At 37.2% G+C, this 22,214-nt stretch overlaps 3 protein-coding genes across 4 annotated transcripts; 1 reads left to right on the forward strand and 2 right to left on the reverse strand.

Moving 5' to 3' along the window:
• Window positions 1-1,718: 1,718 nt before the first annotated feature.
• On the reverse strand, window positions 1,719-13,557 carry LOC131775344 (neuropeptide SIFamide receptor-like). Of its 2 annotated transcripts, XM_059091449.2 has the most exons (4): window positions 13,410-13,557; window positions 13,131-13,204; window positions 11,640-11,812; window positions 1,719-4,155 (listed from the first exon to the last, which is right to left on the reverse strand). In XM_059091449.2, the coding sequence occupies exon 4, from the start codon at window positions 4,144-4,146 to the stop codon at window positions 2,851-2,853; it is 1,296 nt and encodes a 431-aa protein (XP_058947432.2). In that variant the 5' UTR covers window positions 4,147-4,155; window positions 11,640-11,812; window positions 13,131-13,204; window positions 13,410-13,557; the 3' UTR covers window positions 1,719-2,850. The 2 variants fall into 2 exon arrangements, with proteins under 2 accessions (XP_058947432.2, XP_058947431.2); XM_059091448.2 differs by lacking the exons at window positions 11,640-11,812; window positions 13,131-13,204; window positions 13,410-13,557 and adding an exon at window positions 8,078-8,208.
• A 2,652-nt stretch (window positions 13,558-16,209) lies between these two features.
• LOC131775351 (uncharacterized) lies at window positions 16,210-18,791 on the forward strand. Its single transcript, XM_066172460.1, has 3 exons — window positions 16,210-16,298; window positions 18,040-18,617; window positions 18,781-18,791. The coding sequence occupies exons 1-3, from the start codon at window positions 16,210-16,212 to the stop codon at window positions 18,789-18,791; spliced, it is 678 nt and encodes a 225-aa protein (XP_066028557.1).
• A 624-nt stretch (window positions 18,792-19,415) lies between these two features.
• On the reverse strand, window positions 19,416-20,441 carry LOC131775346 (beta-2 adrenergic receptor-like). The gene has a single exon (XM_059091450.2). The coding sequence runs from the start codon at window positions 20,439-20,441 to the stop codon at window positions 19,416-19,418; it is 1,026 nt and encodes a 341-aa protein (XP_058947433.2).
• Window positions 20,442-22,214: the final 1,773 nt, after the last annotated feature.

Raw genomic sequence — 22,214 nt, forward strand, 5'->3', positions numbered from 1 at the left:
CTGCTCTACCTCAAATGGCTCGGTTCACGTCTGTAGAGGGCGTTTGGCGCCTTCTCTATCTTAAACTTGGAAAACATTTTCGACGATCTCTATTGATGACACGAGCGAAATGATTGTTGTCAAGTGACAATAGCGAAATGATCGTTGTCAAGGGAACGCGTCTCTATAACCATTTAAAGGGGTAAGTTTCTAAAGAAACTGTGGTGCTGCGTCGGTGGGAGAGTATAGCAGGTAATTTAGTGTTAACAACTGGGTTGAAAACGTAAATTAGCGTTAACAACTGGGTTGAAAACGTAAATTATCGCTCTGACGAAGGGCTAACGCTCGAAACGTCAGCTTTTTTACTTTTTACGGTGGCTAATTTACGTTTTCAACCCAGTTGTTAACACTAAATTACCTGCTATAACCATTTACTCCATTAGCATGAAAACAAGAAAACAATGGTGTCAACTGAGCACGAATTTCAAAGACGCTTAGCTGCGCTCAAAACATGTTATAGGCCGGTAACTTAACCTTTGACGATTAAGAGACAAAGACGAGAAAACAATACACAACTGACCACGAAAGCTTTGCAAGTTATGAATAGTCTAGTGGAACTAACGCACTGAAAGTGTTTCGTAACTGAATTCCCCAAGAACCCTGTTACAATTTCTTAGATTGACTAATTATAATCTGCAATATGTTTGCGAAGAGTTAAAATCGATTAGTTTGAATTGGGGGAGTAACATTAGTAATAGCGCAACAATTGTGTTTTTAAATAACACCAAAGACGCTTTTGTTTTCTTACACTTGTAAGAAATTCAATAATTTTATCATAAGAATTTAACCCTCCCAACAGGTTACTGATATTTCGAACATAATTGATAGTAGCGGCAGTTCTTCGCTGCAGGTAGGCTACTTTCCCCGCAGCGGGTTTATCAGCTGGCCCTATTGCGAAGCATCAAACAGACCAGAAAAAAGGCTTATTACTTCGCTTCACTTTTGAGTTTATTTTCCGATGACTAGGTTTTGCTTGTAGTTGTATTGCGCTTTTCCATTTGTATTTAAAAAAATACAAACCCTAGCTCTTTAAGCGTGCTTCTGAACGTTGACATTCGCCGGTTTGCGCGAAGAAAAGAAATAACTTCTACAGCCCGCGCTTCATGTAACAAAGTTTCCCTTCCGTACTCCCGGTAAAAATTGTCTTTGTTCTGAGCGACATTCCCCTTACCCCACCCCGAGAATTGTGATATTGTCAACATCTGGTAGTCAACGAATATTTTGAATCTCGCGCTCGGAAATTGGCAAAGCGTCGGTTCTTTCAAACCTTTGTTCTAGAAACAATAGAGCCTCTAAGCTGTAAACAATTAAAATGCCCATAAAAGGAAGGTAATCCAGTGCCATTGTCTACTAAAAATTAAACACAAAGTTTGATATGAAGTTTCCCTCCCTTTAAACTAATTTCTCAGTAACAATTGAATTACTGTCATGACATAGATGGATATTGTTCATTTTAAGAAAGCATCATCAAGCAAACAATAACGCTCCAGCGCAACGTATGAAGTGCTTCGAAAAGACCACAAAGCCCACATTGTCCAGATAAACACTCAACCCAAGCGATATGAACACGTTATCTTTTCAAAATCCATCAGTGTCGTCCGGTCCTGTTGCGCGTATTAAAGAGTCAATGACAGTTATCTTCTACAATTTTATTAGCAACCCGATAAATGATAACGTTTTTTAAAAAGTTGACTTTCTCATCCATAGCATCCGAAGGATAAAAAAGTAATTAAAAATTATTCACCGGCAATGAGGTGAATAACTATTTTTAATGTTAGCCACACAATACCAAAAAACTAGTTTACTTTTGTCAATATACCGAGAAATTGTTGGAAATCAAAACCTTATCCCCCCGATAAAATGGTCCAAAAAATGGTGCGAAAAAGGGTCCAAAAAATGGTTAGAAAAATTGTCCGAAAATTGGTCCAAAAAATAGTCCAAAAATAGTCCAATGATCCAAGGGTCCAATGGTCCAGTCCTTATTTTACCTACGCCACAGAAACTGTGGTGCTACGTCGGTGGGAGAGTATAACTGGCTAATTAAGTATCATCAACTGAGTTGATAACGTAAATTGGCCACCGTTAAGAATTTTAAAGCTGAGGTTTCAAAAATCTTAACGGTGGCCAATTTAATTACCCTATCCTGTCCACAATTTTTCCAAAAGAAACAAGTTTCCACTCGCATGGATACAAAACTTTGTTAATGCCATGCGAGTTTGCTTTGTACTATGATTTTAAAATTATTCTTCCATCACATTAGATAAACAAATGTTTTCACTTCCTTTTTTAAATAAACTGCATTTGACTCGGAAGTAAGTTAAGTAGGTTTTCTCAGTGAAACGATTAATTCTTTTATTCTAAGCGAAAAGGACGTTTTGGATCAAAATTAATGTTTTAGTCCTGAATTTTGATTGCTTCTCCATTGGATTGGAGCCATCAACAAAAATGAACTAGCAAACGATTTCATTTTCACCAGAGAAAAATGTGTGTGATTGAGGTTTTGACATTTTTGGTAGACTACTCTTGTCAAGTATCTCATGATCAATTGAGGTTTTACAACAAGCTTTTCCTACTGAATTCTCCACGCAATGAAAAATTAATGCTCTCAGTTTGGGTCATTATATTTTGATAGTTCTTGAAGAGTAGAGTTCTTTTGTCAAGTTACCAGCTTTTTATGTTATTTATTATTATCTTCTTTAAGGACACATGTAATAACAGATTTCACTATTATCTTGTTAGGATTTGAATACTGAACACGTTCCTCTCTCTCGATAGTTCGTTATACATTATCGATTTAGTATCACCAAACATCTATTTTAATGCGTTAAAACTAAGAAATCCGTTCGTGAGCCTGTTATTGTCTTGATTTCCATGATTCACAATTCCGATTTCGGATCGTCCTTGATTTTTTCTACATGTTGAATCAATTTTTCTTCGCGTATAGTCTCTTCGATTCATCTCAAGCAAAACACTCAAGATTTTACTCTCGTCAAGAGAAAAGTTCGGTGATTTTCCTCGTTTATCTTGGATTGGGGACGATGTATAAACTTTTCCACGCATTCCACCCTTCTTTCGAAAAAGATTATTGAGAAAAGCATCATTTTCCTGAAGATCCTTTGTCGGTGACCTCAGTTTCTTTACAATATCTTTAATTCCTCGCCGCACTGTTGTATTGTAAACAGCAAACAATATGGGGCTTATAGCACAATTGCTGTGCGCTAAGAACATGCGCCAAAATCTGAAGCTACATGGAACCTTCCTGTAGGTGATTTGGGCTGTGAAGTATGTTATCCAGCAAACTAAGAACACAAGAGTAATAAGCACCATCATTTTTGCTATGTTGCGTATAGCTCTAACCCGTAATCTTTCTAAGCGAATCTCTGTGGTCCTCTCCTGCCGGGGAGTTTTACCTGTTTTGAGCTTGATAGCAACGGCTAGATACAAGACGAATATCAGCAACCATGGAATAGCATAAAACGTTATGAAAAGGAACGTGTAATATATATTTCGGGCGTCTTTATTGTTAAACGCTTCTGTAAGACTGGAACTGCAAGTGCGTCTTCCTTTCGAAATCTTGGTACGCAGGGCTATGAAGTATGGCACTCGGACGATAGCAGCTAAAGCCCATGTAAGAAAGATCGCAAATTTTGCTACTTTCTTTGTGAAGGGATTTCTCAAAGGAAATGCTACGGCGCAGAAGGTGTCCAAACTCGAAGTCAGCAGAGTCAAAACTGAGGCGATAATTGCTACTGTGTGAAGGAATGGAACAGTTTTGCATAGAACGTAACCAAAGTCTCCCTCGACGAGCCAAACAGAACCAATTAAATACATTGGGATCAGTCTCGGCATGTATACGGTGGTAATGACAAGATTTGCAATCACCATATTCACCACGGACAAGTTGATGGTCTTTCGCTTCCTTCCATATTTGGAAACCACAGTAATAATGAAGATGTTTCCAAACAACGATGCCAATATAATTACACTGTAGGCGATTACCCGACCGAACTTGGCGGAGGACTCGTCGTGGACGTAACATGCGATAGACGATGTGCTTGTAACGTTAGTGCCATTGTTGAAGGAGTCGATGGTTGAAGAGAAGTTCATTTTCTCAATCTGTAAAGCAAAATATAAACACTAGAAACTAAATAAACTGCCCCTTACGCTGCATTTTTGTTCTTATCTAATCCGTGATGATTACTGAGTGAATAGCGATGGGTAAGTACGTGATTTTAAAATCAAACAAATACTGTAACATCTACAGCCACATAAGAATTTTGTTTCGATCAGTGATAGAAATCAAACCGATTGAAAATATCATTCTAACCTTGCATTATTATCAGATTGGCATATAGCAACGCAAAAATGTTCTGCTCGCTGTCTAATGTATATTTACCGTCGGTTAGAAAATGTTTGTTTTTGGATACTGCTAGTCTCGAGATTAATTAATGGACTTTGGCAGGGTTCCTGATAATAATTTGAAAGGAAGTTTCATAATTTTTTTTTATTCTAGGGCTTTCTATACCCTGTGTATATTTCATTCAACTGTAGATCTTACATGTAAATGTTTCTCAAAAAGTGTTATCAAAAAAAGATGAAAAAAAAAAAAATACGGAAAAGATAAAAACTCAGTGCTGGTTGTATGTGATTAGAATATTTAAAAAAATAGGGGATATAAAAAATTCATGTTTGTTTCGTGTTCTTCAATTTTGGACACCCGGCTGGAACTATAAACAATTGTCTACTAGCAACGTCAGTAAATTGCTGATAGTCATTCGTTCATTCCACAACCACAGAAACATTTCAAAGAAGTTAAATACTATTCCAAGCAATTTGTTACCACAAATTAAAAATTGTTTTTAGATGTTGTTTAATTTTGGACCCCGCTTAGAGCTATTAACAACTGTCAGATAACAACTTCAATAAATTACTAGTATTCAGTCGTTCAGTCGATAACCTGGAAGACTCTGGAAACATTTCTATAAAATCTAATGCTGTTTTAAGCAATTTCTTAGCAGAAATTAAAACAGGTTCCTTTCCAATTGAATCATTGCTCTCTCTTTTTACTTTTACTTAAGCTTATGCAAAAAAAGAAGAGGGAAGACTAGAAAAGTGACGAAACCAGATATTGCTGGCATAGAGCAAAATGATATTGTGAAATTTCATTAACTGTCGAGAAGCTCATAATTTTTTGAAATTTGAGATCATCCCTGTAAATAGTTTTCTTAGAATTCTGAATCCCTGGAAGGTTTGGAGGGATTAAACCTTACAACGGATCGCAAAAAAAAAAAAAAATTAACATGTGCAAACTTTACAAGGGTGACTTAAAATTCCCAAAGTTACACCTTTCTTCTGTAGAACCTGCACGTATGAAGTGTTTGATAATTTAGATAGAGAGTGATTGGTTAGACGAGGGGAAATTATGGCAAAAGATAATTGAAAAACATGACTAGTTTTCGTAATTGAAAAGTTCATTGTTATACCTCAAACGAGACCAATTTTTGCCAAATGTCAATATTTGGATGCTTGTAATCTGAGTATGGATGAGATATGATTACGATGTGGAAGTTTAGAATCTTTTCCTAATCGCTCATCGCGATCGGCCGCTTTTGATTGCTTCATGGACGAAGCAATTGGTTTCTCGATCTTCGTGAGCGAGGAGATAACATTTTTATGGATTACACATCCATTCCACCTGCTATTTCTGTTATTTTCTGGTTATCAATTTGTACGGCTCTCAATTTATGAACGCGATGACAGCGAGAAATCAGCAGAATTAGAATATGCAAAGAAGTTCACCGTTTGCGTGGAGCAAATTATCTGACATCCTTTGTGGATGCAAGGTACATTAAATCTGAAATTTTGAGGCAGTGTTAGAGAATAGTATTTATCACATGCAAGAGTTTGAAAAGAATTTCGATGAAAATTTTCTATTGTTATTGCAAGGGTCAAAAACGAGAAAGTTGTACCCAAGATCGATGTATGTTACAAAAGTGAGAAATTTTATAGTGTAAAGAGAAAAGCAGGAAGTCAATCGAGGTCTTGTCATGTTCATTTATGGAATTACTGGTTATAGAACACAAATCCAAAACTACCAATATAATGATAATATAGTTCAAGTCTATTAAGCAGTTATTTCCTTCAGATTAAATTAACGTTAACTCATGTTAAAAACCGTGCTCTCTGTATCTCAATTTGTGGATAAAAATCTTTCAAGCACTTTCCATGGTATGATTTTTTTACCTCATACATACTGACATTTTCGTCTTACTGACCGACAAAGATTAACGCGAACGACTGTGAAAATACATCGTTCGTCCAGTCAGAGACACGAACGATAGAGCTTCACAGCGTAAATCTCAGTATGTATGAAAGGAAGTAAATGAATAGACAAATAAAGGTTCCCCCAACATTTCTTCGCTGGTTTCTTTGAGAGTCTGCTAGAATATAGTTACACTCCTGCGTCGAAAGAGGTCACGTGATGGCTAAGTATCTCGCCGAAGAGCACAGCACAATAAACCCGACAGGACTCGACCCAGGCCCTCGCGAAGTCACGATCTGTGATACGGCGCGCTAAGCTTTAGCAAGTGCGTCTGAAATATTTAACGACGATGTACTCAAAACGCAATAGACTAAATGTAAATAAATTCGAATTCTGTGTTAAGGGAATTTAAACAGGTAGTTAACACTGTAGGTGGGTAGTTTTGTGGAAGTGAGAATAGCCAGTTGTAATTACGGCTCCTGTTAAGAGTATTTATTATAGACGATAAATAAGGCGATTTGCGCGAAAGTAATTGCTCAATGCTTTGTTTCTCACGCTGTCGAGAGCCCTTGATTATGCTGCTGTTGCGATAAACTATCTATTCGGGAAATAATTTGGTTGTTTGTTTTTTTTTTTTACTGCCATAAGGCTTCAGTAGTTATGCATTTTTCAAAGCTTTATCATATGACCTGGCAATTATTTTGGCTAGGGGCTTTCATATGACCGGCTTAGATTTTATCGTGCAATTGTAAACACTCGATCGCAACAACATCACTTCGGGTTTTTTCGGAAATTGATTCTGATGTTATGGTAAAACTCAGAATATACAGTCGATAACAGCATGTGTTGCTTTCCAAGGTGAGACACAACTTGCCATTTTGCAGGCATAAAAAATGAACAATAATGTGTGGAAGTGAAAATAGCCAGTTTTAAAGATGGCTCCTGTCAATGATATTCATTATCGATTTAGATTTGCGATTGTGTTAAAGAAATTGTGTGCGATTGTGTTAAAGAAATTACTCGGTGCTTTATTTCTCATACTGTCCAGAGCCCTTGATTATGCTGCTTCCCCTCCTTATTCATTATTCAAATGTCTATCATATAACGTGACAATTATTTTGGCTGGGGGGCATTCACATGACTGGTGGCTTGGATTTTAGCATAAAATTATAAAACACTCGCCAAAACATCACGTTGGGGTTTTCGGAAATTGAATCTCTTGTTATCGCGAACTCAGGATCAACGGTTGATAACAGCATGTGTTGTTTTCCAATGTGAGACAATTTGCCATTTTGTAGGCATAAAAAATAAACAAAAATTTATGTTAAACAACGTTTTGAGACACACGTGTATGGACCTCTTCCAGAGTTCAGCTTGTTCCAGCCACTTCTAAAATATAATTAAATTAAGAAATATTTCCAAAAAGTCAGCTTAGGGTCTTATCCTTCCCCCTAAGTGAACCCCTCGAACAGTTTTCGCGTTTTTACTTGGCGTTGAATTGCGAAATTTCCACGGGATAAAAATTTTATAAAAAACAAACACTTCACTGCTTCTTTACGTATGTTCATGCAAAAGCTCCGCATCAGGCAAAGGGTATTTTAGAATGTAAGTGGTTGGCATTCAACATAATCGACGTTAAGAAACTATGTTTTGAACTTAATCTGACTGAAAACATAACACGCGAGAGCGCGCTCGAAAAGTATTTGCTAGAAAGCCATACGCTCTGACGCCCTTATCAGTTCGATGTAAAATTGATTAGCTATTGTCCTTAGGTACCTTATTCGATAGTGTTTTCCTTCTGAATATCAGTTGTTAGTAGTGAGATCTCCACTGACGAACCAGCCATCTCAAGAGAGCCTTCCATGAACTCTGAATTCAAGCTTAATATAGAGACAGATGGGTTCTATGACCCTGAGGCTAGGGTAAATAAATACATTGAAAAACTCTAGCCAATCAACGCGAGAGATATTTCAGTCAATAAAGAACGATCTGAGAGGAGTTTGCGCAGCACTTGACGCGCAGTCAAGTCACATGAAGTTAGAAGGCACGAAAAAATATTCATGCGGTTGCTAAAAGTTATCATACTGTGCGGTTCGTGCCAAAATAAAGTTTCACGCACCGTTAAACTGAACTTAAGGAGGCTCCATGGGGTTTTTTCTCAATGTTGGTGCGCGTGCCAGCGTGCTGTTTTTCTCGGAAATGTTCATGTTTTCGATCTTCAAGGTAACTAAAAGGTTTAGACTATCGTTTACTGTAGTAAACATCATCAAAATGATTTTCATTATTATGCTAAGGCTCCAAGAAGGGAGGCGCTCGCCAGCGATAGTTTGGCTTTGCCTTTGAATTTCTTCAATTTGCTTCGGTGAAATCTCTCAAAACTTTCACAATAAAAATTATCCAGCCGATCATTTACAAGCCGAAGTTTGGGTTATCTTCCTCTATCTCAAATTTGGTCTGATAAATTAACATACCTTTTCAGATAACAATCATGCTATGGTATCGAGTCGCCATGTTTGTTTTGCATGTTGATACTTTTAAAGCTCGTGCTATGTTCGCACCCAGATCCCGTGCGGTCAAAAAACCCTTTGGAGCATCGTAAAGTTGCCTTAAAATTATCAATATCAGCATATAGCTGACTTTATGCTGTTCATGTTCATAGCGTGGTGTTTTTGTGGTTGCTCGCCTAGACATGTATTAAACCCAGACTATCTGAAAACAATTTAACTTATGGTATTACAGCTGAATGACAGAGTTTCTCGTGAAAAAAAAAGTTTCAGTAAAAGTGCCCACAAAGAAACACGGCTGAATGTCCATAGAATGTTGAGCTAGAAACCCTTATTGGTGTTCTGAATTCGACAGAGTAGTTCCCACCAAACGCAGAAAATCCTCAAGGAAAGAGAGGTGTTCAAAACAACTTCAGAACTGCTAGATCTGTTATACTTCAAAGATGGAAATTATCTTTCAGTAGACTCGGCTCAGACTCAGTAGAAGCTGCACTTGTGAAAATTATCAGCAATGAAATGAATGTTCTGAATTTTGAGGTTCGATTCGTTTTACCTTCCGCTTGATTTCATAAACAAGACAATGAACTTCGCTCATGTAAAAAAACAAATGAAAACGTGATGCGGATGAATGCAGTCACATGCAAAGTGGCTAGTTAAGAGCATCATGCTGAATATCCTGTGAACTCACCACGTAAATGACGGGCAAAGCAGGTGGTTGGACGATGGAGGGAAGACCAAAGGGGCAGGCATAACTCGTTCATCCAATCATGGAAAAAGATCATCAGAAGTGCAAAGGAGAAGATTCAGACAAAAATTAGCTACGTCGGTAGTACTGAAGACTGGCTCATTTGAATCCGACCTGGTTTCGTGCGATTTTCCTAGTTATATGTACAACCGATTTTCCGGAAATGTCCGTCCTGGATTATTTGAATAAATCGGCTATTTGCTTTCACAGAAGCTGACAAATACTCCCTAAACAGTTCGTGCTGAGGAAGCAGATTCCCTTAGGCATTTTCAATTCAAAGAGATTTTCACACAGAGAAATGGCTGGGATTAATCTATCATTATCAAGGTTTGCGTGTCCAAAAGACTAGAGGGTTGCAGCCGGCGAAAATGTTACGTTATTCAATTCCTGTTGCGCGTTGTTTGCGCGGAAAGTAAATGATTTGTGCTTTCAGAAGAAAAGGTACATAGTTAGACCAGAAAGGGTAATTTAAATATTTAGGAGCACTCAATATTGCTGTGTCAAAGACTCTCTTAGTATCATAAAAAGCGTGGAAGTGGAAGGCCCTTGATTTTTGAGTTTATAAGGTTTTGGCTAAAAACCGAGAGAATTGATCGTATTTCCACCGTATAAGGCAAGCGTTCAACAGATAATTTTTAAACTTGACTTCCTTCTCCAATCACATTTAACACATCCGGATTTCTTTCCAGCTGGGAGCTTAGTGTCCTTTTTTTCAGTGTTTCGAAATCATATAAATGTAGAAAGCAAACATGAAAGAGATAAAAAAAAAAAAAATTGCTCTGAGAGACATGTAGTGTATGTATCGCTACTGTGTATGGTACATACCACTTTTTGGTGGACACACATGAGACTTTTTGATCTTTCACTCTTGTTCCATTGAAATAAAGTAAAATATATTTATATTGTAGAAGTGGCCACTTCCGTCATAAAAGATCAAACTAAATATCCCATCTGACATCACTGTATTTTCCCTTCAATTTGGAGTTCTCAGCTACGTGTTGTTTCCGAGACAAACTGGTATGAGTAATATGGAACTCAACCGGATGAAATTTAACTTTGATATTATATCGCTGCCTAACATGATTCTATATTTGGCACAAAAAGCCATTTTGAGAAAATAAAGTTTGTCGCAGTACAAAAGTAAAAAATTGTAAAAAAATAATTTCGCAAGAGCAAATTTTGTTTTGTTGACCAAGAACTGAAACCGTAGTACTACCTTTAAAACAAATGAAAAAATGATGTAAACATTGCTTGTAACATGATTACCCCACGTGACCTTGACATACTACCACGTGACCTTTACCAGTGAGATTTGCCTGTTAACAACAGCAATTCGCGTGTCACAAAAAATATATTAAGTCAGCAATAGCTTCTGCATTGACTGTTACCGTTAAACATTCATCTCATAACCATGCAACAGATATCAAATGACCTCAAAAGCTTTTTAAAAAAATGGCTCTAGAATGCTTCTGACCTGTTTGGAAAATGATTCTTTTCTCGTAACTTGAATAAAATTGAGAAGACAGTGATTATTATTATTGTTATTATTATTATTATTATTATTATTATTATTATTAATATCATTATTATTCAAGACACGTCCTTTTTTGCATTTCCTCAGAATAAATAGTTTTCTCTACCATGGAAGAAATTTTCGTTCGGGCGGAAAAATTTCGGAAGCGAAAGTCATGGAGTTTCTTTAGGTCTTATCCAATTCTTTGTGCGCGAGCGAGTGCCTTCTTTTTGTTTACAGCAAGGACTTTAGATTTAAGGTTTTTTAGGTATAAGTGCCTTTCGCTACCATGCCACAGATTTCTAAATGGCAAAGAATATTGTGGGAAAGTGGTATCCCATTCATAACATGGTGTGTATTCGTGCGTAGCGCTTTATGCCTTGGAAAGCGGAGAAAAAAGCTGTGACGACAAACCAGATCAGCTTCCTTTTCTAAATGCAGAATATTAAGCGAAGTAGCTGGCTAGAATTAAACCATCAATGAAAAAAGTGAAAGGCAAACTGATATGATGATAACAAGTTAGGAATCAGGACAGAAGAAGGATAGCTAAGCGCACTAACGAGAGACAAAGTTTACCTCTAAAGAAATGCAGTTTTTCTTCAGTGGGCGAAATCCAAGGAGGAGAAATCTGTGTCCACCAAGCTGGAATGCAACAGCTGTTTCAGCAATGAATTCTTCAGATCCCGCGATATACTCTTGTTAGCTCTGCGATTAAGATCTGTCTTGAGGTGTGAATTAAAATTCAGGCGCTAAAAAGTGAATATTTAAACAAAGAGTGATAACACCCCCGTTAATGAGTATCGAATGGTAAAAACTATATTTACTATACGTAAATTCCTATCAAATGCCGGAGTTAGTTTTTATCATTTACCTACTCACGTTTGTTAGTTGCAATACTTGTAGATAGTGTGCATTTTAATTGGGCGAAAGCTTCAGTTATCACAAAGGAGCACATTGTAAAGCACCATTGATCACTCAAGGTAAGAAGAAGCAAACTTCTTGAGGAGAAGAGTTCTGAAGCGCGTGTGATCAAGTCTCGATTGTTTTTAGGTTTGTATCTAATTGTTTGAGATGCGGACTAAAGCTTTTTGACCAATCAGAATGCAGTGAAGCAAATCTTGTATAATAACTGGATACCTCCGACGCTCTCTCGAAAATTGCTCATTTTTGTGGTCACCGTTGCACTTCTGGTTTGAGGAGTTAAAAAGGAGATAATGGTGAGATAGTAAAGCGAAAGATAACCGCTTTTAACAAGACGTCCAGGGGATGATCTTTGCATTGTTAGTAAGAAGAAGTTGGCGAATAAATTGAACTTTATCTTTTTTAGTCATTAAAGAGGAAAAAAAATCAGGAAAATTTTGAAAATTTTTGGCTATTGCGGTTGTCGTAGACGCCTTTTGGGTGAAGTTCGCCCTAGCACAGATACCTCTTACGCTAACACTAAAAGGTAAATATGACTGCAATTCTGCGGCAGATGACCGCAGACCGTGGTTTAGCTCATGAAACGTGAATGATAGCGAACAAAAACACTTGAAAGAACAAAATTAGTAAATGATTTACCCCTCAGGGTCTAATTTCAATAAATAAATCATATGCCAAGCAACAGAAACTATCACAGGAAACAGCTCCCGGAAAATTTCTCGTGTATGCTGTGGCTTAACTCACTCTGTCTCTAATTATTTCCCTTTCTGAAAATTTGGCTCTCAAACATTATCAACCATAAAAGCAAAAGTATAGGAAATTTTTAAAAGGGGAGGAAATTTAACCACAATATATTGCCTTAATTCGAAGATAGGATCTGTTTGTTGAGTTCTCAATTTTCTGTTGCCGATTCCCCGTATTCTTAACCACAAGATCAATTACGTTAAAATGGAAGGCGCCATCTGTTTATTCATTCATCAGTTTCTGTTGCGAACTCACTGTACTCTTATTGAATATATCCTTCGTGAGCAATTTTTTATGTAACAAAACATGGAAAAGGTCTTGTTATCGGTAATTCAACCCCTACTTTTATGATAATGTCGAGTACGTTAGCGCGCTTGATGTTAAGAAATTAACATTTCTTACCTTATGAAAATTAAATGTTAACATAAAGATGAACGTGAATACTGTATCCGGAATTATTATCACAGAGTGAGTTTCTAAAGAAGAAATATAATTGGCACAAATGAATAAAGGGGGTAAGTTTCTGAAGAAACGCTCTGACGAAGGGAAAACACTCGAAACGTCAGCTTTGAAACTCTTTAGGGTGGCAAATTTATGTTATCAACTCGGTTAATACTAAATTACCCGTTAAAGTCGGTACAGTCATGTTGCTCGAGCCTTTCATATCTGTAATTACCTTACCTGGGTTCTTCTTCATCAAGCTGGATGTGGTTGTACGTACTCGCCTTCGAGTGACTATCGAAAAGGGTTTCCGAATTTTTTTCCTCTTTGAATTGTCAGGTAAGTGGAAATAGCCATTATAACCATTACTATAAGAAACATTGTATACCTTCTGTGTCCCAAGGACTTGCTTTGACTAATATTGGTTGGCTATCAGACAATTAATACAAACATCCTTCTTTGAGTGGGATAATTTTGCACATTTCAAACACAAGTACACACTTAACACGCGTCATCTTGGACGGAGGGAAAGCAGGTCAAATTAATAATATCTATCCATTAACATCAGGATAACCAAAATTTCTCATCGAACTCGATAATGGATGAATGAAAAGATACCTAATCCGGACAGATTAATATAGCGAGGCTCGTGTCGTCATTGTGAGCAGATGCAATATTAAGCCTTCACTTTGAGATAAAAATATGTTTTTTGATTATGTCCTTTTGTAGTGAAATGCCAAAATAAGTTTTTTGATTTGATGCAACGAGTTGTTTGTTGAATAGTTATTCGCCTCTGTTACGCTGTTTAAAGAAGGAAGGAAAGAAAGACTGCAAAGATGTAATGATAAAACTGGAAATGTTTGTAAATTTTGCAGCCTCAGAGTAATTTTAGACATTATACTCTAAATCCTGAACGTTAAATCCATGTCATTAGTAATTATTTTCAAGACGTAAATGCCGCACGCTCAAAGGGTATCGCCGGCGGAGATATAGCCTTATAAGAATAAAATTAATTAATAGACGTATCCCAATACATGAAAAATTCAAATGACTCAAATGAAATCAATATCAACTTTAACTCACGAAGCCGAGAAATCATTTTCAACCTCATTCCTCAAAAATTTTTTTCTTCAAAATCGAGTCATTTTTATGAACTTGTTTCCACTCATGTACACTCTTTTTTAAACTGAAAGGCGAAATTTTTTTTCATCCAAAGTCCTTGCCACCAAATGACACCGTGACTAGATAGTATTATACCACCAGTTTCAAGTGTTCAAAAGACAAAAATGTCTTACAATTTTGTCATCAGTACAACCAATGTAATTGCAAATCCATTTTTGACCCTTTAACACTCACGAGTGACCAAGACGGAATTTCTCCTCACAATATCAATACAATATCAAGCAGGCAAGTGACGAGAATAAAGAAAGCTATCAATTAGAGGATTGTTAGTTGATCCAATGCTAAATTCTCCGAACTAACATCATAATAATTGTGGGACAGACGCCAAAAAGAATTACCAATGAGATCCTGGCGGAGAAAGGGTCAAGCATCCGTACTTCATATAACCTATAGCTATCTATCCACTTATGAAGTGAAGTTCCTTTGTCTTCCGTTGCACGATCTGCACGAATCACCAGAAGAGCTTTCTGTCTCTAGTCTATAAAAGTGAGGCGGTGTGACGAATGTCCAATCTTTTTCCTATCCTACGCCTCCTTTAATAAATATGAGTATTAAGTAATCTCTTGCAGTTCCCGAGAAAGATTTCCGTAATTAGGTCCTGGTAGGATTCCTTGTGAATTTTAATCATTTCTGTTCTGTTTTCTGTTACCACGAGCAAAATGATCCTTAATCCGCGGCGCTAGCCTTTAAGAGTGACACTGAGCATCTAATTTCTCCTTAAAATATCACCCCTGAGTCAAACTTTGAGGTCATGAGAATACAGGGAATGATCACCAACACTCTCGATTTGTAAACAAATTCTCCTTGTCAGTACCTTAGGAAATGAACAGAGAACAGTATAGAGAGTATGCATACTGATGTTAGGTTGTAAAGGGCTTATTTGTCAGTTTAGTTCAGTCTTGTCAAAACACCTTGGCATTGTTTCAGTTTGCTGACTTCTGTTGCCTATATCTCCTGTTGTTCCTTCTTCAGTAAAAGAGGTATCCTAAGTGTCTATCTTTTCCCTTTCTTTTCGTTGAGCATTAATTTTCATTAATAATTCCCCGGTAATTTGCACTTAGTGGCTCTGATTAGTCTCTTTGAACGAGAGTGGAAAGACTCTTTGACTCGCGATCAAACGATCCTTGCTGATTGTTGTCACCGTTCGTAACTGATTCACTGCGAATATTGTTAAAAATTTCACAGCGAAGAATTCTTTAAAACTCTCTCCTGAAAAACGGACTCATCCTTGTATAAATGAAAGGATGAATGTTGTTTGACAAATTCAAGAACAATGCATCACGGCATTTCTTCCGCAAGACTTGCCAAGATGGTAATGATCCAGGCAAGAGCTCAACCCAAATATTACAACGAATAACGACCCGCTATTTTGGATTGAATGTGGGCTAACACTGGCTTCCCTTTTCTAGCAGTGTTAGCCTAACGCGTTACAATTTACACAGTGAGCTCTGTGTGGTGCTTTAAGCAAGGGGAATGGCTCCTTGACTAAATCCCTTTTGATGGTCTTCGCCTTTCGAGCCTGATTCATTGCGAATTCTGTCGAAAAAAAATAAACAGTGAAGGATAACATTAAACTCTCGCCTAAACAAACAACGAATTCATACCAGCGTAAATGAAAGGATTAACGGTGTTGGACAAATTCACGAAGAAAGCGCACAACAGTTGAACATTGCAAGGTACTTTTCCCACAAAACGTGTCATGATGGTAATGACCCAAGCGGGAACCCAGCATATCATGAATGCAAATACTACGACGAATAATGACTTGCTTATCTGAATTTCATGTGCGCTGACGTTGGCATTTCGTCTTTGACCGGACTCCATGATGATCAAAGCTTCGTTTCGTGATTGATTAAATATGTTGCCGACGTTTCTTCAGCTGATGCTGATTTACGTGGCGTATTTTTCTCCTTCGCCAGTTCCTGATGAGCTTGTGAAGAATACAAGGTATACTACGGTAGTTTCAACCAAATGTTCCAAATAACTCGTAAGTCGATGGGACTGAATGAAATATCCGCGCGCTAACTTTCTCAAAACAAAAGATTACTAGTATAAATGGTTTGGTAAATAAGACAAGAAACTGCCTTAATCTTGAGAATACCTTGACTTTCTCAAACAGTTGGGAGAAAATTTGACTCACCGTAGGGACAGAAATCAGTTCTTTTATAAGTTGTAAAGAGAGCTTCCTCAGAATGATGACAGTAAGAGTGTGCTATTCACGAAATACAATAAAGAAAGAAATTGATGCAGAAACAGAAAGCACCAATTAAGAAAGTTTGAGACGTTTCCGAGGAACACTTTTGTGTAATGGTGATAAATCGACACGTGTACATTCTCTGATGTGCATTACATTCTCATCAATGAGAATTTGACTTAAGCACTAATGATTATAATTACGTTCAAGCGTTAGAAATATCAACCTCTATCCCTTAATGATAGCCATTCCCTTCATTATTAATCATTCTCAGAATCTCCTCCATTTCCGACCTTCAAAAAGCTAATTGATGACATCTTTTGTGCGTTGTAGATCGCGTTGGTTTTATGACCAATTTTACACCTACTTCTCAGAGACACTTACCGTGCAAGATAATGAAGCCCAATTTGCTTGTGTCTCATCAGAATCCCTACAATGAATACACGGAATGAGCGATTTAAAAATGGAGGGACATCTTCCTTTCTATTTGACCTCGCAGGTTTGTTATAAATCCCACATTAAGGAGATTTTATTAAAATAATTCTAGAACAGCTAATGATGATTATTTTGCGAGATATAAGGAATTGCAGATCCATTTTTTACGCTTCCGTGTTGTAACCCATTGCTTTTGACACATAGGTTTAATCCCATGTCTCTCAACAATGTCTCTTAGATAGCTGGTTTATATGTGAGACCTCGTATTATCTCCAACAGTGCTAATGATTCTATTTTGAGAACAATAAAGGTGCTGTAAATCGTTTGAATATTGTCTTTGGGCAACTGCCTTACTGTCATTTGTAAATATTTTTAAAGCCAAGTTTTGAAGCAAAACGTCCTGTCTGCAGTTTCCCTCTATCTCTATCGTGTCCGCATAAGGACATTATCTCCAATAAGTATTATCTCCAACAGTGCTAATGATTCTATTTTGAGAACAATAAAGGTGCTGTAAATCGTTTGTTTATTGTCTTTGGGCAACTGCCTTACTGTCATTTGTAAATATTTCTAAAGCCAAGTTTTGAAGCAATTTTTTTCTGTAAAAGATTACAACTTCGTCCTGTCTGCAGTTTCCCTCTATCGCTATCGTGTCTGCATAAAAGTAAAAGGTTCATCTATCTCTAAAGAACAAGTTAGCGATTTTTTTTCAATCTTTTCCTCCTTCCACCAAAACGAGTCTAAGCAGAATCCATACTGAGGATTATAATACCGAAGTCTTCAAAGCTAGGATTCAAGGTACTCATATAAGCTTAATTTGATTAATCAAAACAAATAACGATCACTGTTAAGAAGAAAGAACTTAAGCGAGCGTGTAGAGTACGAGTCTACAGTGCTGAAATGTAGTGTATTGGAAATTTGGCTGAAGAATTTGAGATGGGGTTTCGCACTTTACTATTGACGGCTGTAACACGCATTGCTAATGTGAGACGTACACAACAATTAGTTAAAAAGTGTGTGCATTTGGGAAATTATATCACCAAAGGGTTGTCTTTGTATTAGAGTATCTAATTATAAAGATCTTGGAGTTATTATGGCGAGTGATCTGAAATGGTCAAAACATGTTGAACAAATAGTTCACAAAGCAAATAGGGTTCTTGGCCTACTTAAGCGCACAGTAGGCGGCAAAAATAAAAATATTTTCTCAAATTTGTACAAAACCTTGGTTCGTCCAATCTTGGAGTACGCTTGCCCGGTGTGGTCACCACACCTAGCCAAAGACATCCATGAAATTGAGAAGATACAAAAAAGAGCTTCGAGAATCGCTTTAAACCAAAGAAGACAAGAGATGGCGTACGAGGAGAGGTGTAAAATTCTTAAATGGAACTCTTTAGAACAAAGGAGAGATTTTCTTTCCCTGGTGGAATGTTATAAAATCGTATTCAATCTGAATGGATTAAATTTCAGCGATTATTTTGAACTGTGCAGGAACACTAAGTCGAGATCTAACCATCCATATAAGTTACAAACCAAACTCGCAAAATTGAATGGTTATAAAAATTCTTTCTTTGTCAGAATTATCAAACATTGGAACGATCTTCCTATTAATGTATTTAATTTTCGTGACTGCCCTAACGTTAGTAAGTTTAAATTAAGATTGAAGAATTATATGAATGTTTATTGAATGGCCATTTTATATTTATTTATGATACTTATCTGTTTTTCACTTGACTTTTTTATATTTTTAGTACTTGTTTTTGTATAGTGACCTTAAATAATTTTATGTATTTTTTTATTCTTTAGGAGACCCTTGATATAGGGCTAACCTCTGGGTTTCCTTTTTCTTAATAACTACGTTTTAGTATGTTATTCTGAAATAAAGTATAAAGTATTGTATTCCTGTAATAAGCATTCCTGACGCCAAGAACGCTATTACTAAAATTGTTATTCTCACGAAATATGTGTACAATGATCTCAAGTTACCAAACGCCGTCACGTATCTAATATCGTAATTCGATTTAGAACTTTTCGGTTCTGATTGCGGTGAGAAACGTGAGCAGGTGGCTGTCTCAGAGGTTTGCTTTCGACCTCAGTTCGTAAATTTAGAGTTGAGATATGAAGGTCATTAACTGTTATTTCTGTACAAATTTACAACAGCTCAGCAATTGCTGACAAGCAATAGCCTTAAGGATACAAGTAACTGTGATGCTTTTAACAGAGAGGTATACGTTAATACGAAACTTCACAATGATGACATCTGTTATCCTCGAAAGTATTAACCACTGTAATTTTACACGGCCTGTGGCATGATTGTATACTTTCACGCCTATGATATTTCGTTCTTTAAAATCGAATTCCTCACCTAACGATTGCGTACTTCTTGTTTTGATTTTATTTAGTTCATTATCACGCCCAAGACGGAAATGGCGCCAAGTAATTTACAAGGTGTGGTGCTGTGTGGTGTTTTGAGCAAAGGCGACGGTTCTTTGAGTCGATCCCTGTTGATTGTAATCGGCGTTCGAGCCCGATTCATTGCGAATTTTATTGTAGTATGCACAGAGGAGTATTCTTTTGAACTCTAACCTAAACAACGGATTCATTCCGGCGTAAATGAAAGGATTAATGGCGTTTGACAAATTTACGAAGAAAGCGCACAACAGTTGAACATTGCGAGGTACTTTTCCCACAAAGCGTGCCAGGATGGTAATCAACCAAGCAGGAACCCAGCATAACATGAAGGTAAATACTACGACGAATAAAGACTTGCTTATTCGGATTTCATGTGCGCTGAAATGGGCATCCCGTCTTTGACTTTGATGGGTCATCGCTAAATTGATGTTGTGTTCCTGGATCTTTCTGGAGACTCTTCGGTAACTGAAAATCGTCACCGCCAGGGGAAGAAGGAAAAACAAGCCAACGACCACAAAATAATGAGCTATCTTGCTAGATGCAGCCAGATGTTGGCTCAAGCACGAAGCATACTCTGGCACAAATTGAAAGCCTTGTAGACCAGCCAAGCGAGGAACCAGGATGTAACCAGCAATTAAGCTCCATCCAAAGGCCAGCACAAGACGGGATTTTATTGGGGAGAAGAACCGTTTATACTCCATATCTGACTTGCATATTCTCATGTATCTGTTAGCTGCTGTCAAACCCATCGTCACAGGTGAAACGTACACAGCAAATAGGCTGAAAAAGGCATTTACCTGGCAAAGTACTTTACCAAAGGGCCATCTTCCTGAAATGAGCACTCCGGCTGCAAACGGCATGACGAAAATGGCGCTCAAAAGATCGCTGATAGCCAATGCGGTGATATAAATATTAGTGGTAGTGCGGAGTCTTGTATTCCTGTACACGGCTATACACACCATGATATTGCCTCCCAGAGACAGAATATTCAGTGCGATCATAAAGCCGGACTCCATGATGATCAAAGCTTCATTTCGTGATTGAAGATCTGCCATTTTATTCCGATATTTAAATATGTTGCCGAAGTTCCTTCAACTGATGTTGATATGTGTGGCGTATTTTCTCCTTCGCCAGTTCCTGATGAGCTTGTGAAGAATACAATGTATGCTACGGTAGTTTCAACCAAATGTTCCAAATCACTCGTACGTCGATGGGACTGAATGAAATATCCGCGCGCTAACTTTCTCAATACAAAAGATTACTAGTATAAATGGTTTGGTAAATAAGACAAGAAGCTGCCTTAATCTTAAGAATACCTTGACTTTCTCAAACAGTTGGGAGAAAATTTGACTCACCGTAGGGACAGAAATCAGTTCTTTTATAAGTTGTAAAGGGAGCTTCCTCAGAATGATGACAGTAAGAGTGTGCTATTCACGAAATACAATAAAGAAAGAAATTGATGCAGAAACAGAAAGCACCAATTAAGAAAGTTTGAGACGTTTCCGAGGAATACTTTTGTGTAATGGTGATAAATCGACACGCTTACATTCTCTGATGTGCATGACATTCTAATCAATGAGAATTTGACTTAAGCACTAATGATTATAATTACGTTCAAGTGTTAGAAATATCAACCTCTATCCCTTAATGATAGCCATTCCCTTCATTATTAATCATTCTCAGAATCTCCTCCATTTCCGACCTGAAAAAGCTAATTGATGACATCTTTTGTGCGTTGTAGATCGCGTTGGTTTTATGACCAATTTTACACCTACTTCTCAGAGACACTTACCGTGCAAGATAATGAAGCCCAATTTGCTTGTGTCTCATCAGAATCCCTACAATGAATACAAGGAATGTGCGAGTTAAAAATGGAGGGACATCTTCCTTTCTATTTGACCTCGCAGGTTTGTTATAAATCCCACATTAAGGAGATTTCATTAAAATAATTCTAGAACAGCTAATGATGATTATTTTGCGAGATATAAGGAATTGCAGATCCATTTTTTACGCTTCCGTGTTGTAACCCATTGCTTTTGACACATAGGTTTAATCCCATGTCTCTCAACAATGTCTCTTAGATAGCTGGTTTATATGTGAGACCTCGTATTATCTCCAACAGTGCTAATGATTCTATTTTGAGAACAATAAAGGTGCTGTAAATCGTTTGAATATTGTCTTTGGGCAACTGCCTTACTGTCATTTGTAAATATTTTTAAAGCCAAGTTTTGAAGCAAAACGTCCTGTCTGCAGTTTCCCTCTATCTCTATCGTGTCCGCATAAAAGTAAAAGGTTCATTTATCTTTTAAGAACAAGTTAGCGAATTTTTTTCAATCTTTTCCTCCTTCCACCAAAACGAGTCTAAGCAGAATCCATACTGAGGATTATAACACCGAAGTCTTTAAATCTAGGATTCAAGGTACTCATATAAGCTCGGTTTGATTAACTAAAACAAATAGCAATCACTTTTAAGAAGAAAGAACTCAAGCGAGCGTGTAGAGTGGTCATTACCAAGGAGTGTACAGTGCTGAAATGTAGTGTATTGGAATTTGGCTGAGAAATTTGAGATAGGGTCTCACACTTTACTATTGACTGCTGTAACACGCATTGCTAATGATGAGACGTACACAACAAGTAGTTAAAAGGTGTGTGCATCTGGGAAATTATATCACCTAAGGGTTGTTTTCCTGCAATAAGCACTCCTGACGCCAAGAACGCTTTTATTAAAATTGTTATTCTCACGGAATATATGTACAATGCTCTCAAGTTACCAAAGGACGTCATTCGATTTAGAACTTTTTGGTTCTGATTGCGGTGAGAAACATGAG

The sequence above is a fragment of the Pocillopora verrucosa genome, chromosome 9 (genome assembly GCF_036669915.1).
Source record: "Pocillopora verrucosa isolate sample1 chromosome 9, ASM3666991v2, whole genome shotgun sequence".
NCBI classification, from domain to species: domain Eukaryota; kingdom Metazoa; phylum Cnidaria; class Anthozoa; order Scleractinia; family Pocilloporidae; genus Pocillopora; species Pocillopora verrucosa.

Coding starts and splice junctions, on each gene's coding strand:
- LOC131775344 (XM_059091449.2), bottom strand. CDS start 4,146: ATGAACTTCTCTTCAACCATCGACTCCTTCAACAATGGCACTAACGTT.
- LOC131775351 (XM_066172460.1), top strand. CDS start 16,210: ATGTTGCCGACGTTTCTTCAGCTGATGCTGATTTACGTGGCGTATTTT. Junction 16,299..18,039: donor GAGCTTGTGAAGAATACAAG/GTATACTACGGT, acceptor TCTTTGTATTAG/AGTATCTAATTATAAAGATC.
- LOC131775346 (XM_059091450.2), bottom strand. CDS start 20,441: ATGGCAGATCTTCAATCACGAAATGAAGCTTTGATCATCATGGAGTCC.